At 33.8% G+C, this 16,677-nt stretch overlaps 2 protein-coding genes across 2 annotated transcripts; one reads left to right on the top strand and one right to left on the bottom strand.

The window, feature by feature from the left end:
• Positions 1 to 2,771: 2,771 nt before the first annotated feature.
• LOC146958272 (plant/protein (DUF793)) lies at positions 2,772 to 4,710 on the top strand. Its single transcript, XM_085739795.1, has one exon. It carries the CDS (start codon positions 3,188 to 3,190, stop codon positions 4,397 to 4,399), a length of 1,212 nt encoding a protein of 403 aa, XP_085595921.1. The 5' UTR covers positions 2,772 to 3,187; the 3' UTR covers positions 4,400 to 4,710.
• A 6,024-nt stretch (positions 4,711 to 10,734) lies between these two features.
• On the bottom strand, positions 10,735 to 11,895 carry LOC146958271 (HSP20-like chaperones superfamily protein). The gene is made up of 2 exons (XM_085741367.1): positions 11,616 to 11,895; positions 10,735 to 11,273 (listed from the first exon to the last, which is right to left on the bottom strand). Exons 1-2 carry the CDS (start codon positions 11,761 to 11,763, stop codon positions 10,777 to 10,779), a joined length of 645 nt encoding a protein of 214 aa, XP_085597493.1. The 5' UTR covers positions 11,764 to 11,895; the 3' UTR covers positions 10,735 to 10,776.
• Between the last annotated feature and the right edge of the window lie 4,782 nt (positions 11,896 to 16,677).

Below are 16,677 nucleotides of genomic sequence, written 5' to 3'. Positions count from 1 at the left end.
ATTTTTTTTATTAACGTATCTCAGCCGTATCGTATCTTGATTTTTGAAATTTTCCCGTATCGGCGTATCGGTGCAGTATCATATCCGTATCGTATCTCGTATCCGTGCTTCACAGCTCATAGACCATCGTAAAATTATCATTAGTGTCACTGTGATTAAAAAAAGTAATTACTGTTCTATGAGAAAGAAATATTATGTGTTGTTTTACATAATTATCCTTAATAAATGACATGCGAAACATAAATTAAATAATTAAAAGAAGATAAAGTAATAAATAATTAAAGATATAATAGAAAAATTGCATTAATGTCTCTGCTACAATAAAAAAAACTACTTTTTTTGAAAAAAAAAACTACTTATAATTGTACCAAAAAAAAAAAAAACTACTTATAATTTAGAATTATTTTTTTCCAAAACAACTCATATCTTATTACTTTGTAAAAAAAAAAAAACTCATCTTATTACTGAGACTAACAAACTAGTATTAGATAAAATGTCTTCAACGATTTTTGTGTAAACTCAAGTATCATCCACGCGCACGTAATTACGGAGATTAATTTTCGTGAGACTCAAATGAACGGTAAACTTTACCTAATAATTTTAATGTTGTTGCATGTCCAAGACTGAATTCGAAATCATAACATTGGTTAAATTAAGAGAAACTCGTATCATTTTATCTAAACAATCTTAGATGTCCTCAATGATTCATTAAAAAAAGGCAATAATTATTTTTTGGTGAATTAAAAAGTAAAATAGAAATGGGCATGATCGATGAGAGTGAGTGTTATGTCACATCTTGTTCTATCACTAGAAGCAATTAGGACAAAATGTCAATGGATGGATGAAAGGGTCCAAAGGATTGAAAAGAAAAATGAATGAAAGAGTCAAGTCTTTCCAATTGGCAATTGCTTGCGTGGACAGTCACAATCTCAAGAGAGAGATTCATTGCGTTTTAACGAACCTCAGTAATGTCAATTTCTTCGATTAAATTAAATGGAATCATACTACTCGCCATTTATTTTTCTAGAAATTTTCTAGACTCAGTCCCTTCTCTTTGTCACGCGCCAACGTAGACTTGGTTGTGTTGTGTATCCGCCACATGTGGTACCAGAAAATGTCCACATTTCTTTTTCGTTGAGGAATTCTTTGTTTTCGTTGAGGTGAAAATTACATTAGTTTTCTGTTTTGGTTACAAAAATTACATCAGGTTTAGCTAAATTATAGTTCACAAATAATGATTAAATTTTCTTGTCTGAAAAAATGATGATAAAATATATAATTTTAATAACTCAATATAAAAATTTAATTTTAATACATTATCATTGACAATTTATTTACCTATTCAATAAGTTACAATCACTCACATTTGTGATTTTAGAAGTAGCTATACTTAAAAAAAGAAGTAGTTGAGGTGAACCAGTAACTGATCAATATTTAATTTTGCTTGTTCAAAAAAAATTATAACTAAAAAAATTACTTCAAAAATATATATAAATTAAACACATAAAAACCACCTTTTATGGATATGACTTTTAGATTAAACCAAATCTAATGTCACGTCTACTTGCCTATACAAACTTCGCCACAATATACGTCTGCTAGCCTATCATCCTCCTGCTTAAACATATATTGATTCATTCGAATGTCAGAGTTGTTTTATAAGTACTTTGCAGCTCCCATTCACCTCAGATTATGACAAAACACTTCTTAGAAACTTAAGTTCATAAGAAGAGCTAACCCAAATGAGAGAGCCTTATAATTTAAAGATCACGTCAATCATTTTTAAAGAAGAACTAACCCAAAATACTTGTCCATTAGGTGAGAGAGTTTTATGACTTAATTATCACGTCGAACATTTTTAAATTTTATCTATTTGATCTGAGACACATAACATTGTTACACCCTTTAAGAGCTGACATACACGATGACTTTCACTCTATCAACATTGATCCGATTTAGCTCTTTTCTTTTGAGCGACTTCACTCACATATCAGTATTCAGTGGAGCACCTCAATTCAACATATAGGTAGCACTTTTTGTGGTCTAATTCTCAACGAAAACACTAATTGTTATAACTTCAGTCCATGAAAAAAGACAACTCAAAAAACTATTCCATTAGGCGAGAGAATCTCATGGCTTAAGTATAATGCCGATCACTTTTATTACTTGATACAAGACTCCTAATAACACCATTCTTTGCGGAGAATCCTTCTATGATCCATCATCATTGTGAGTCTTTTTCTCTAGAAAGTAAAATTTGAGTTATCTTCAAATAACATCTTCTCTTGGGTAAAAATATAAAAACCATCTTTAAATTTTTTTATTGAGAATAATGACTAAATAACTTTAAAAAGTTACAAATTTAGATTTAAATTAAGTATGTACTTATAATATAAAATATCACTAGAATATTTTAACAAATTCAACTAGTAATTACATCATTATTTTCCTTTAATCACAACAAATTATTTTCTTCAACACCACCTCCACATAACACCACACAATGAAATACCGCCACGTGGCATGTTTGACAGTTTCACAACTCCAACCCAGAGTAATTCTAAACTCTCCTCTTTTCAGGTGGTGTCATACCAGGAGACAACTGAACTATCTTTGTCCCAAAACAAAAATCCAACGGCTCAGATCTCCTCCGTATCCTCTCCTCGAAATCTACGCCGCTGATTTCAGAATCTTGGTTCTTTACACCGTGTCTCTTACGTGTTCGGTACGTGTTCATAATAGTACTCTCTCAACCTTAACTTTTTCATTAATTACCTCAAAATCAAAACATAAAAACCTTAATTACTCCTAATTAAAGAAAAATCATTCTTTTTTTTTTTTGTTTTAGCGTATTTTGTTTTTTTTTTCTTCTTCTTAATTTTCCAACCACCATAAAACGCGGTCCAATTGTCCCCAATATAACCCCTCACCTTCCTCTAGGGTTCCATGCCTCATTTCTTCCCGCATCTCTTTCTTCTTCTCTCTTTTTCTCTCTCACCCTTTTCATTTTTTTGATTCTTCTTTCTTTTGTTTTCTTCAATTTCAACAAAAAAATTGTTTTTTTTAGGTCAAAATTCAATTTTTGAGAAAAGGGTCATTGAAAAATTTGTGAAATTCAGCATTTTGAAATCTGGGTATTGTAATTGAAGGTGGAAAGTTTCAAAATTTGTGATTTTTTTATGTGAGAATGCCCGCTACGGAATATCAAGGTTCGTCTCCTTCATCGTTAACAAATTTTGGCCGTTCAATTCTAAGCTTTCGTCGTGAACAGGTTCATTCAATGGAAGGTTCAACCTTGGAGATTGAGCTTGATTCATTTCAACAACATGTTACTGATCGTTTTCTTGATCTTTCATCTGTTCCTCATGATGAATTGCTTTCACTCAAATGGGTTGGGAAGATGCTTGATTGCTTCCTCATTTGTCAAGAGGAGTTTAAAGCCATTCTTCACACTCACAAAGGGCAGGTTGTCAGACCACCTTTGGATCGAATGGTTTCCGAGTATTTTGAACGGAGTGTGAAGGCTTTGGATGTTTGTAACGCCATTCGTGACGGCGTTGAACAGATTCGTGTTTGGCAGAAGCTGTTGGAGATTGTTCTTTATGCATTGGATCATCAGAGGAGTATTGGTGAAGGACAATTTCGTAGAGCGAAGAAAGCTCTAATTGATTTGTCAATTAGTTTGCTTGATGATGGTAAGGATTCAAATGCTTCTATTGCTCATAGGAATCGATCATTTGGTCGTAGCAATGGTGGTAGAGATAAAGATCAGCATCAACATGGCAATAGTCATAGCAATAACACCTATCAACATCGGTCTTTGGGGCAATTTAGATCACTTTCGTGGAGTGTTTCTCGTACTTGGTCTGCTGCTAGACAGCTCCAAGCAATTGGGAACAACATTAATCCTCCAAGAGCAAATGATCTTATGGCAACTAATGGTCTTGCAATGTCTGTTTATATCATGAATTCGGTCTTGTTGTTTGTTATGTGGGCTCTTGTGGCCGCAATTCCCTGCCAAGACCGTGGATTGAATGTGCATTTCAGCATTCCAAGAAGTTACACTTGGGCTATTCCATTGCTCTCACTCCACGAGAGGATCACAGAGGAGTCCAAGAAGCGCGAAAGGAAGAATGCTTGTGGCTTGCTTAGAGAGATTCAACAAATTGAAAAATGTGTTAGGGTGATGAGTGATTTGGCTGATTCGGCGCACTTTCCATTAACTGAGGAGAAAGAAGGGGAAGTTAGACAGAGAGTTCACGAGGTTTCAAAAGTTTGTGATGCTTTGAAAGATGGGCTTGATCCCTTGGAGCGACAGGTAAGGGAAGTTTTCCATAGAATTGTGCGCAGCAAAACAGAAGGGCTTGATTCTCTTGGTAGGCCAAACAATGCTGAGTAACTTGTGATGAAATTTAGAATTTGTGATAACTTTATAGTTTGATTTTGCTTTCATAGAAATAGGAAACTACAAAAGGTGCAGGGGATTGTATATGGAGATTGTTGATTTTAGTAAGTTTATTTCAAGAGTTAAGTGGTAAGGGGGAGGATTCTTGTACTTAAAAAACCATGTGAAATATTATTTGCTTTCCCCCCCCTTTAGTTTTTATCTTGAGATTTTGCTTTGTGTAATCAATCTCCTCTTTAACTTGCTGCATCTTCATTGTAGTTGATTTTGTTTATGAATATCTATTAGATAAATCTTTTGGTTCATATACTTACAAATTGTATTTTGAAGAACAAAATATTGTGTTCTTTTTTTAGATTCTTGAGATTGCTTAGTTTTCATTATACCCTATGGACTAACTGTACAAAACATCAAAGTTCGTCCAATTATTAGGAATTCTGTCTGTATTCTGCAGCCTCTGTTCTGTTTTTATTTTGCATTATCATTTGCTGAGTACAATTGTGTTTCCATCCCTACAATTTGTGTTTGGAGATCGTGCTTTAACAAAGATTTTGAACTAGCATTTGGTGTTAAAACTTAAAATGCATTTGATGTAATCAAATCTTAAGTTTCACAGATAAGAATGTACTAGTGTCCAACTATTGAGCCATTTATCCATAGCTACTAGCAAGATCCAGATTCTGGTAGACACGGAATCATGCATTTGACACAATCATGCCATATGAACTGTTGGATCACAATTTGACGAGACCAAAGTTGGAACATGAACTGTCTATTTTTTATCTAGATGACTGAGGGTGACTGTGGGAATGCTTGAATTTCAAAACCTGAAATTGGGATATCACAAGCTTTCTGTTATTTTTGTCTTATTTGACTAATTGTTTCCTTGTTAAGGTTTCCGTCTTATGTATAGCTCTATCTGTCCTTTACTGAATGTCATCACACTATAGATTTAGGAGCATAATGAATTTGAGTGCTAACCATGTTCATAAATCAATTGTGGAGTATAATGAATTTAGCAGTTATTCACATAGTATTAATTTAGGAGTATAATTGTTCTGCATAGACCAAACCTTTAAGTTGGGTAAAATCACAATGAGTGACAAATCTCTCTCTCTTAAAATAAATATTTTAATTTTGCTAATGTGACACTATGTACAGTGTTGTTGATGAATCTTGGATGCAGTCATGCATAATTTGAGTGAAATTAATGAGTTTCCAGTCAAGTCAATGGAAACGGTGGACTTTGACTTGGCTTTTGGCTATCCAGAACTTGATCTCTTCGTTGGCAATACAATTATGCAACACACTACTTGTTCCTGGTCAAGATAAAAATTGTTGACTAGATGTCAATGTATTCTTTATGACTTTAATACCTTTTTGAGTAACGTTTGTGTTACAAGGGTTTGACATGTTTTCTGATGGTTTCTCGTATTCTTCAGTGAAATGCTTTAGGTTTGATTCAACATGGTATTGCTGGAATGCTTTCTGAATACACATAAAATATGTTTTTTTAACTAATATTATTTTGTTTAACATGAATTTTTTTATCATACTACACTCGTTTCTATGATTAGGAATAATTTTAGTCTACTTTTAATAATCTTTAGTGTCATTGGACAAATATTCAAGTATCTGTGGATAGTGTCTTCATGTTAATTTATGTAAGAATTTCTTTATCTATCTGTATATGCACATGCTGTGTCTGCTGCAACTTGTGCGTAGGTTTTGAAGAATAAATGATTTTTGCTTCACTAACAAACTATTGTCTTTCCAGCTCAGTACACCGAAAAATTAAGAAAGGTAACGGTATGATCTTGATCATATAGTTTTACATATTAAATAAATAAAAAATAATGAATTCCATGGGATAATTAAAAATTGGATTCATCTATTTCTAGAGAATCCATACTGTAGGAGGAGGCTAGTAAGCTGCTTTTGAAAATAGCATAGTGCCCACCTTATGCATATGGTTGGTAGTTAGAATAGGTCCACTCAAGCTTGGAAGTTGATTGATGAAACAATCTACTTAACATCAATACCAATTATTTTTCTTTCAAAAAAAATCAATACCAATTATTTTAGTACCCTAGTGGTCCAAAACAAATTTGTATTTATATTGATAAAGCTATAATTCTATTGGCAATAATTCAAGCTAGGAATTAGAAACCTAGTATTGATTATTTAGTGAGAATGTTCATTTCAGTTTTTTTTTTTTGTGACAAATACATTTAAATTTAAATTTGGACTAAATCAGTTTTAAGTTGCCTATGCCTGAAAAACATAAATCAAATTTACCTGTATGGATTGTATAGATTTGGATGAGCAATTGACAACTAACTTTGAATACTTGATTTTGTGAAGTTGTGTCACACCATGAAGTTGAGTCTAAAAATCCACCACATGTCATTTGGGGCCATTTTATAATATTATGATGATAGATAGATGAATGATGTATTGATTTTGAAGTAAATTATTATATATGATTGTATTTTTGTTTTTATACTCTAAAACAAAGTTTAATATAAATCTCGTGTATATTTTTTTTTAATCTTAACTTTTTTTTTCTACCATATGCATATGGTAGTTAGAATAGGTCGGTCCACTCAAGCTTGGAAGTTGATTGATGAAACAATCTACTTAACGTCAATACCAATTTTTTAGTACCCTAGTGGTCCAAAACAAATTTGTATTTATATTATTGATAAAGCTATTCAAGCTAGAATTCTTTTGGCAATAATTCAAGCTAGGAATTAGAAACCTAGTATTTCTTCAAAAAAAATAAATAAATTAGAAACCTAGTGTTTGAACTAAATCAATTTTAAGTTGCCTATGCCAAAAAAACTTAAATCAAATTTACTTGTATGGATTGTATAGATTTGGATGAGCAATTGACAACTACCTTTGCATTAACTTGATTTTGTAAAGTTGTGTCACACCAAAGAAAAGTTGGACATAAAAATAGAGTCTAAAAATCCACCACATGTCATTGGGGCCAATTTATAACGTTATGGTGATAGATAGATGATGTATTGATTTTAAATTTAATTATTATATATGTTTGTATTTTTGTTTTTTACTCTAAAACAAAGTTTAATATAAAGTTGGTGTATTTTTTTTAATCTTACTCAAACACTATTTTTTTTTCCTAACACTTCTAGTCAAATGAAGATTCATTTTTCTTTAACACTGTTAGTCAAATGAAGATTTAATGATAGTCAATTTTGATTCAAACTAAACATTTAGACATTTTCTAGATGAGTCTAAATCAATTTTTACATTCTACACCATAAATAAATTCAAATAGACAAATCATTTTCATTCATTATTTCAAAGTCATCCTATCATATTTAACAAATGCTCACTCAAACACTCACATGCTTACTTATGCATATGTTTACAAATAGATGGTGGCACCTCCTTCCGCTAGCTTTCTTTTTGTCATGATGATGATCATGAAAAGCCAAACCAATTAACTATTACATTTTGGTTTCAACTTTGTTTTAAAAGAAAAACACAAATTAAAATGACCAGTATGAGTGATATCAAAACCAGAAATCTACAAAGTTTACGGTTTCCAATTATTCTTGCCTCAATTAATTTTTTTTTTTTTTAAATTGATAATTGATTCAATAGATCGTTTTTCTTGCGATTTTTTTTTTGTAGATTTTTGGGATCTGGTCAAATATTTATTTCATTCTTTCACTGTCATACAAACTAGTAACAATTTTCTGATGAAAACTAATGGAAGGCAAAGTATTCATTCCTTTGTCACCATTAAATTTGTATGAGATGTTTCTAGAATTTGTAATGAATCCAATAGCTAAGAGCACTCACCTTGAACTAATATTGTTGGAGTTGTTTGAGATAAGACATCTTAAAATAAGTTTTATATTGTTTAGTACGGTCAAGAAAGAGGGAGACCAAATCTATATATATTAACTATTTTTTATTTTTATTTTATAAGATGCAAAGGTTCAAAACATTTTAAGTTTGAATTTAACTTAATTTTTTTCTATTGGGAGATTAGTCACTTTAGTCCCTGAATAGGAAAGGAGTCGCCACTTTAGTTCTTGAATGCAGATAAATTGCAAAATAGTCCCTGAATGGAGACTCTGTTAGTCAATTTAGTCCCTGAATGCAGACTCTGTTAGTCAATTTAGTCCATGAATGTACACTCTGTTAGTCACTTTAGTCTCTGAAATTGACCAACGTGGTCTATATTCAGGGACTGTTTTGCAATTTCTCTGCATTGAGGGACTAAAGTGACCACTCCTCTCTCATTCAGGGACTAAAGTGACTAATTCCCTTTTCTATTATACTTCTGTCTTAGAGTGTCATGAAATGTGGGAGACCAAATCTATATATATTAACTAATTTTTTATTTTTTTTACAAGATGCAACGGTTCGAAACGTTTTAAGTTTGAATTCAACTTATTCTTTTTCTATTACACTTATGTAGAGTGTAACCAAAAAAAGAGTGTCATGAAATGTCGTTTAATTATTGGCTAAAGTGCACTTTTCCCCCCTTAACTTTCAAAAACTTGCAATTTTGGCCCCCTAAGTATGAAAACTACAATTTTGGCCCCCTAAGTTTTAGCCCCTTTGCAATAATAGTCCTTTTGGTCAATTTTGACCCAGTCAACGCCTACGTGGCATGCCACGTGTGTAAATAATAAATTAAAAAAAATAAAAAATGCCACAAAATCATTTTATAAATTAAATAAATAAAAAAAATATATTAAATAATAAAAAAAATCAGAAAAAATTAAAAATTAAAAGGAAAGGAAAAAGGAAGAGTCCCCAAAATCCAATCCATGATCAGCGAACCTAACCTTAACTACCACAAACAAATTGATTATCTCAGCAAATTCAACTTCTTTTTGTATTGTGTTTTTGGCCTTCAACTTTGTTGAAACACTTGCTACTCTTCACCTAGGTTCCTCCTCTTCATGTCAGCAACCGGGGCAGTTCTTTTTGATGTGATTCTTGCCTAGAAAGCTTGGTTTCATACAACCTGATATAATCAACCGATTTCTCCAAACAAGACCACAACTATATTGATGAATCTATCGTCAACTCATTTCACCAAATAATACCGCAACTCTATTGATGAAACCATTAACTCTTCAAAAACCAAGAAAAATAATCTAAAAACTGAAAAGGTGAATGAGAAAGGGGAATAGGTTATATTACCATGTCTGGGGATTTCAGATTGTAGCTTCGATTGACAAGAGGTGAGAAAATGAAACCCTCAATTGATCAGTTGAAAGAACGACACAGTGTTGTGATAAGGGCTTCGTCGACGACAATGACGGTGGTGCCGAACGAAGGTTGAAAGAACGGCGCACTGTTGTGATAAGGACTTCGTCGGCGACGGTGACGATGGTGCCGAACGAAGCAGCAAAGAGCACGGTGACGGTGAGGAGGAAACGGAAAAGGAAAAACATTGTCGATGGTGGTGAGGAACAAAACAAAGGTGAGGAACAAAGGTCGATGACAGCGAGGAGAGGAAGCAGTAAGATCGTTTTAATTTTTAATTTTTAATTTTTTCTGATTTTTTTTATTATTTAATATATTTTTTATTTATTTCATTTATAAAATGATTTTGTGGCATTTTTTATTTTTTTAAATTTATTATTTACACACGTGGCATGCCACGTAGGCGTTGACTGGGTCAAAATTGACCAAAAGGACTACTATTGCAAAGGGGCTAAAACTTAGGGGGCCAAAATTGAAGTTTTCATACTTAAGGGGCCAAAATTGCAAGTTTTTGAAAGTTAAGGGGGGAAAAGTGCACTTTAGCCTTAATTATTTGATTTGAAGAGTGTAACATGTAAGTGTAGCATCGGGTATTTAAGAGAACTCTGTGTTTTAAATAATTCACTTCTTTAGATGTACAAGTGTGATTTTCTTCTTAGTTTTTGTGTTTTTCTTGTTAAATTCTTGTATGGTGATTATATTTCTTAATTAGTGTATGTTGTTTTTTCAACAGTATCCAACTTTAATTTACTCTCCAAAATAAAATAAAATAAAACAAAACATCCGTGAATCAACTTAGCAAAAAAGAAAAGGGTTAATTAAGTTTTTAGTCCCTATAAATATTCACAGTTTTGTTTTTAGTCCCTACAAAATAAAATCACACTTTTTAATCCTTGTGACAATTTCTTTAAGCATTTTAGGGACTAAAAATGCTGATGGAAAAATTTTATAGGGATTAAAAATGCTGATGGAAAATTTTATAGGGACTAAAAATGTTGATGGAAAATTTTATAAGGACTAAAAAGTGTGATTTTATTTTGTAGGGACTAAAAACAAAATTCTGAATATTTATAGGAATCATTTACTTAATTAACCCAAAAGAAAAAAAATCAACTCTTTCTCACTCTAATATAGTGCATTACAAGAAAGATAATAGATACAAGCAAAGTTGATCCTCCAAGAACCAAAGGTGGACAAGGTTGCCATGGTTTTCTAGGACGTCTCTTCTTAACAGGAGCATTTTCCTCTTCACTCTTATCATCTGTAACATTTACTTCTTCTCTTGCATTTTGTTCTGGTTCTTCTATAATGCTACTTGCACCCTCTTCTTCCTTCACTTCTTCTATTCCCACCCCACTCAGTACTCCTTTTGCTATTTCCGTTTTTGGCATCACTATTCTCAACACTCCTTCCTCTTCGTAATACTTAGCTTTGATTTTATCCAAAACAACTCCATTAGGGATTTTAAACTTCTTTCTAAATCCTTTTATTTTCAGCTCTTTCTTGAATGGTATCATCTGCATTTCTTGTACTTCTTTTTCTCCACTCACTGAAATTTTTGTACCATCTTTGTTAATGTTGATGTCAATGTTCTCTTTCTTATAACCTGCATATGTTCATCATATCAACATGGTATCATTAACATAGGAAATAGAAGAAAACAAAAATAATAAACAACTTTATTTAAATGAGTATAGTATAATCTCATGTATAAGTGTTTATGCATGAACTATTTTGATAACAAAAGTTAAAATAAAATTTAATTTGTTTTCACCAGCTATCATGAAGGGCTTATGAAAATAGCTGAAAACAACCTTATAGACATATCATAAGATGTTTTCATAAACTCCGTCGAACAGTCTTACAAGTGGTTATGCTCGATAGATAACATAATTCAAACAGACTCTAAGTGAATAACATAATTTAAAAGAGTTGATTGTGAAGAAACCTTTGAGATGTGCTGTGAGGGTGAAAGTTGCATCAGTTTCTTTAGATAAGAAGACAGGTCCTGCTCTGTCTTTGGCAAACTGAAAATCAGAAATGGAAGTGGTGTCATCTTTTGTTCTTGTAATCTTTAGACCTAACTCAACCTCCATAGCAATTGATCCTTAATATTTCCTGAAAATAATGAAAGCATATAAATAAGAAAATGTTTCAAAATTTTGTGTTTCTTTTAACATACATTATGGTAAGCATTTTTTGGAGTACGTATCCTAGTACAGTTTTGTAGTTCTAAGAACACAACTGTGCAAGTAAAGCACATATTCATTCCTTCCAATTGCTTCTATGTTACTAATTTAATAGTACTATTTATATTCCTTATTCTTATTGTCTTTGAAGGAATCTTTTGTTCTTGGAAACTGTTGTGTAACATTAGAGGTATATACAACATGTTGTCTAAGTAGAAAATTTATTTATTATTATAGGATGCTACAATTTCATGAAATTTGTTCTGTTGAGAGGTTGAAAGTGTCTATTCGATTCTTACGTTGTTTCCTCAAAATTAAACCTGAAAGAGGGACTATTGTAATATTGTATCATTGGAGCGGTACTTCCTCGGTCACAAATATAAATAAAAAGATTTAGACGCACAAACGTTAAAATAAATATTATTTGACTATTTCAAAATTACTTTTTTTTTTAAGATTCAAAAATACTTATTATTCAATTTATTTTTCTTTTATTATTTTTCACTTATGTATGTGTCCAAATCCATAATATTTAGACTAAGTTGTGACCAATCAAATATGTCTCGTGTCATTAATATAGATGCATTTTTAGTAGAGGAATCTTTTCATTTAGCAACAGAGAGACCTTAAACCTACACTAGCAAACCGTTTTGTAAGCATGAGTTCACTGAACGTTTCTCTTTACACCACCTCAATATCTCTGAGGCTTCCTAAATACACATCCGGTTGTCTATTGGATGTACGTTTTTCAAGAAAAAAATACATCTAATAGATAACTACTGGATGTGTATTTAGGAGGCCTTAGAGAAATTTGGGAGGCCTAAAGAGAAACGCCCGAGTTCATTCATCTACTTTTGGCCCAAAATAAAATGTGGATATATCAGAGAATATCTTAGCGTTGGTTTTCTAGAGAGAGGTTCTCTGCCATCTCTCTAGAAGTTCCATCCGACCCTTCCTAACTTAGCTTTCCTAAGGTTAGCCTCTCCCTAACGCCGCTTAGCCTACGGTGTTGGAACAAAATGTGTTTAACAATAAACCTTAAAGAGTTTTGATGATAACAAGGTATTAAAAATTGTAAATTGGATTAGCTAATATTTGTTCAAGTGTACAGGACCATAATTATAAAGTTACATCATCATTGGTTCTGAATGAGCAAATAAAGAGCTATGGAAACAACAAATTTGAAGCTTGGACGCTCCTGAAGGCAACTTGCTCCTGAAGAAAAAGCGCTCCTGAAGTCAAGCTGCTCCTGAAGAAATAGCGCTCCTGAAGTAAGCTGCTCCTGAAGAATAGTGCTCCTGAAGACAAGAGGTCCAGAAGTCACATCATCAGAAGCTGCATCATCAGAAGCTGCAGAAGTCATCTCATCAGAAGCTGCATCATCAGAAGCTGCATCATCAGAAGCTGCCTCATCAGAAGCCATTTCACCAGAAGCTGAATATCAACTGGATTTGCAAAGAATCAAGAATTGAAGAATCATCAATGCAAAAGCTGTCTATTGGATTCGAAAACACAACCAAAGGATTAGTGGAGTTTGCAACGGTCATTTCAAAGGTGTTTGAAGGTGTGTGTTTGCAATTTGGACGAAAGCGTTGACATTGTACTTTGTACGAATTGTACAACCACGTTCTCCACTACTCTGTTTTGTGTCTGCACTTCAAGACAAGAAAACAGCTCCAGAATACGGTCTCGCCTGCATAGATGTTCCTTGGATAAGGAATGGATTTCAAATTTGTTCTTCATAGGACAACAACCAAATCAGGCAAAAGATCATTGGTGAAAGATCAAGCTTCAACAACGACTCTTTGGTGTGCTGGCAATTTCACAACGTCTCTTTCACACCTCTATATAAAGGAGTGAAGACCTAGAGAATTGGTAATGCAAGAACGCTGAACGAAAGACTCACAAAGATTTTCACAAGTACCAAACCTCTGCTGAAATTGTTCTGCATTCACTTAGAATTTCTGTGTCTCAAAGTCATATCTTAGAAATTCTTAAGTCCATTGAGTCTGTATCTGATTTGTATTGTGAGCACCTCTGATTGTATATCAAGTGTTCAACCTTAAACAATTTTCTGTGTAATTTTGTTTAGTTAGGAAGTCTCTTGCAGTTGTGCTTGAGCAGGAAGTCTCTTGATTGTGTTCTTGAGCAAAGGAAGTCTCTTGCTTGTGTGCTTGAGCATTGGAAGTCTCTTGCTTGTGTGCTTGAGCATTTGTAATCAGATATTACTCATAGTGAAATCTCCTTGGAAGTGCAAGGGGGACTGGACTACTTCCGGATTGTGGAAGGAACCAGTATAATTGCTTTGTGTCGTTCTTCTTCTCTCTCTCTGTTTTATTCCGCTGCATTTAGATTCTGATTATCACTTCAGAAGCTGTCTCACTTAGCTTCTGATCAGTGTGTTCAGTTTTTAGGAGAAACGAAGAATTTTTCTAAAACACAATTCAACCCCCCTTCTTGTGTTTTTCTCACCTTCAATTGGTATCAGAGCCTTGGTCTGTTGTGTATCACTTAACCGTGCAACAGTCAAAGATCTGAGAAAAACATGACTACTCCTCCTCCTGATGGTGATACTAGCTATAAAAATGTCTCACATGATTATAGTGATAGTAAGAAAACCAGTGTTGGAAAAGTTCCAAAGTTCAATGGAGATGCTGAAGAGTTCTCTTGGTGGAAGACCAATTTTTACAGTTACATCATGAGCCTAGATGAAGAATTGTGGGATATTCTGGAAGACGGCGTTGGTGGCTTAGTCCTTGATGAAGAAGGAGCTGCTGTGGATAGAAAGAAACATACTCCAGAACTGAGGAAACTTTACAAGAAGCATCATATTATCAGAGGAGCTCTTGTCACTGCCATACCCAAAGCAGAATACATGAAGATGAGTGACAAATCCACTGCTAAAGCTATGTTTGCTTCTCTCTGTTCAAATTATGAAGGGAGCAAGAAGGTCAAAGAAGCAAAGGCTCTCCTGCTTGTACATCAGTATGAGTTATTCAAAATGAAGGATGATGAAACTATTGAGGAGATGTACTCAAGGTTTCAAACCTTAGTTTCTGGTCTACAGATTCTAAAGAAGAGCTATGTTGCTTCTGATCATGTAAGCAAGATACTCAGAAGCTTACCTGCCAGATGGAGACCAAAAGTGACTGCCATTGAGGAAGCTAAAGATTTAAACACTTTAAGTGTCGAAGATCTTGTTAGTTCTCTCAAAGTTCATGAGTTAAGTCTTAATGAACATGAGTCTACTAAGAAGAGTAAATCAATAGCTCTTCCATCCAAAGGCAAGTCATCAAAAGCTCTCAAAGTGGTTGAATCTGAAGAGGAAGAACAGTCAAGTTCAGACTCTGAACCAGATGCTGCTGAAATGGCCATGCTCTCAAACAGACTTCAATATCTGGCCAAGAAGAACAGAAAGTTTCTCTCCAGAAGGGGTAACTCCAGAAGCTCAAGGAAAGAAGATCAGAAGGGATGCTTCAACTGTAAGAAGCCAGGTCACTTCATTGCTGAATGCCCTGATCTTCAAAGAGAAAAGTCAAAGGACAAGTCAAAGAGGTCTACCTTCAAACCAAGCAAATTCAAGAAGCAGATTAAGCAGAGTTTAATGGCAACCTGGGATGATTTGGGTAGTGAATCTGGATCTGATAAAGAGGAAGCTGATGAAGATGCAAAGGTAGCTGTTGGGTTGGTAGCAACAGCAACTTCAGAAGCTGGATCAGATTCAGACTCAGAAGATGAAAATGAGGTATATTCCAAAATTCCCAGAGATGAACTTGTTGAGTCACTTAAAGAACTTCTTACACATTTTGAAGTAAGAACCAATGAGTTGAAGGATTTAAAAGAAAAATATGCTGATTTGGTACAACAGCAAAAATCAACTCTATTGGATCTGAAAGCTTCTGAACAGGGACTTAGGGGCTTTGACTTCATGTGTAAAACATATGAAGACCAGCTCAGGTTCTTATGTCAGAAGCTACAAGAAAAGTGTAATGAAAAACCTTTAAGTAATCATGAAATTGCTCTTGAAGACTTCATTATATCTGGCATTGACAGAAGCAGAGTGGCTTCTATGATTTATAGCATTTACAAGAACAATGGCAGAGGAATTGGTTTTCCAGAAGTGAAACTGGAGAAAACCAATCTAAAGTCTTGTTGTGAATGCATCAAGGAAGGTCTGAAAACATTCTTTGTACCAGAAGGGGCTGAGTTGGAAACTGTTGTTCAATCAGAACCTGAAGCTTCTAGTTCTAAGGCTAAGATTACTTCAAAGCCAAAGAACTCTAAGTCAAAGGCTATGATCAAATCTGATTCCAAAACTTCAAAGGTTAGGATCCTGAAAAGATCAGAACCTATTCCTCAGAGTCTGGTGAAACCAAAATCTGGGGTTCTGAAGTCTAAGTTTCAGAAGAAGACAGTTACTGCTTCTGAAGTACCAAAACCTAAGGTGATGGCTAATCAGAAGCAACCCAACTCACAGCACAAGGTACAAGAAGTGAAGAGTAAAGCCTTAAGTACTAACCTTCCAGGACCCATAGAACAATGGGTACCTAAATCTAAAAATGTCAATGATGCAGGTATGTCTAAGAGCAGTGCCAAAGCAAAGATCATGGTACCTAGACAGTGGTTGCTCAAGACACATGACAGGAGACAAGTCCATGTTCCTCAGCCTAACAATGAAAGAGGGAGGAAATGTGAAATTTGGAGGCAACCAGTCAGGCAGGATCATAGGTACAGGAACTATTGGTAATTCCTCTACCTCAATTAATAATGTATGGTTGGTAGATGGTCTTGAACATAACCTTTTGAGCATTAGTCAATTTT

Source organism: Medicago sativa, chromosome 1, assembly GCF_051527215.1.
Source record: "Medicago sativa cultivar Bolivia chromosome 1, Bolivia_mono, whole genome shotgun sequence".
Lineage (NCBI taxonomy): Eukaryota > Viridiplantae > Streptophyta > Magnoliopsida > Fabales > Fabaceae > Medicago > Medicago sativa.
The sequence above is the reverse complement of the archived record's forward strand: the minus strand, read 5'-3'. Positions and strand labels throughout refer to the sequence as shown.

What these genes read in the sequence shown, in the direction of transcription:
- LOC146958272 (XM_085739795.1), top strand. Translation starts at nt 3,188, where the DNA reads ATGCCCGCTACGGAATATCAAGGTTCGTCTCCTTCATCGTTAACAAAT.
- LOC146958271 (XM_085741367.1), bottom strand. Translation starts at nt 11,763, where the DNA reads ATGGAGGTTGAGTTAGGTCTAAAGATTACAAGAACAAAAGATGACACC. An exon ending in CCTCACAGCACATCTCAAAG is followed by an intron (nt 11,274 to 11,615) that starts GTTTCTTCACAA and finishes GAACATATGCAG; the next exon opens with GTTATAAGAAAGAGAACATT.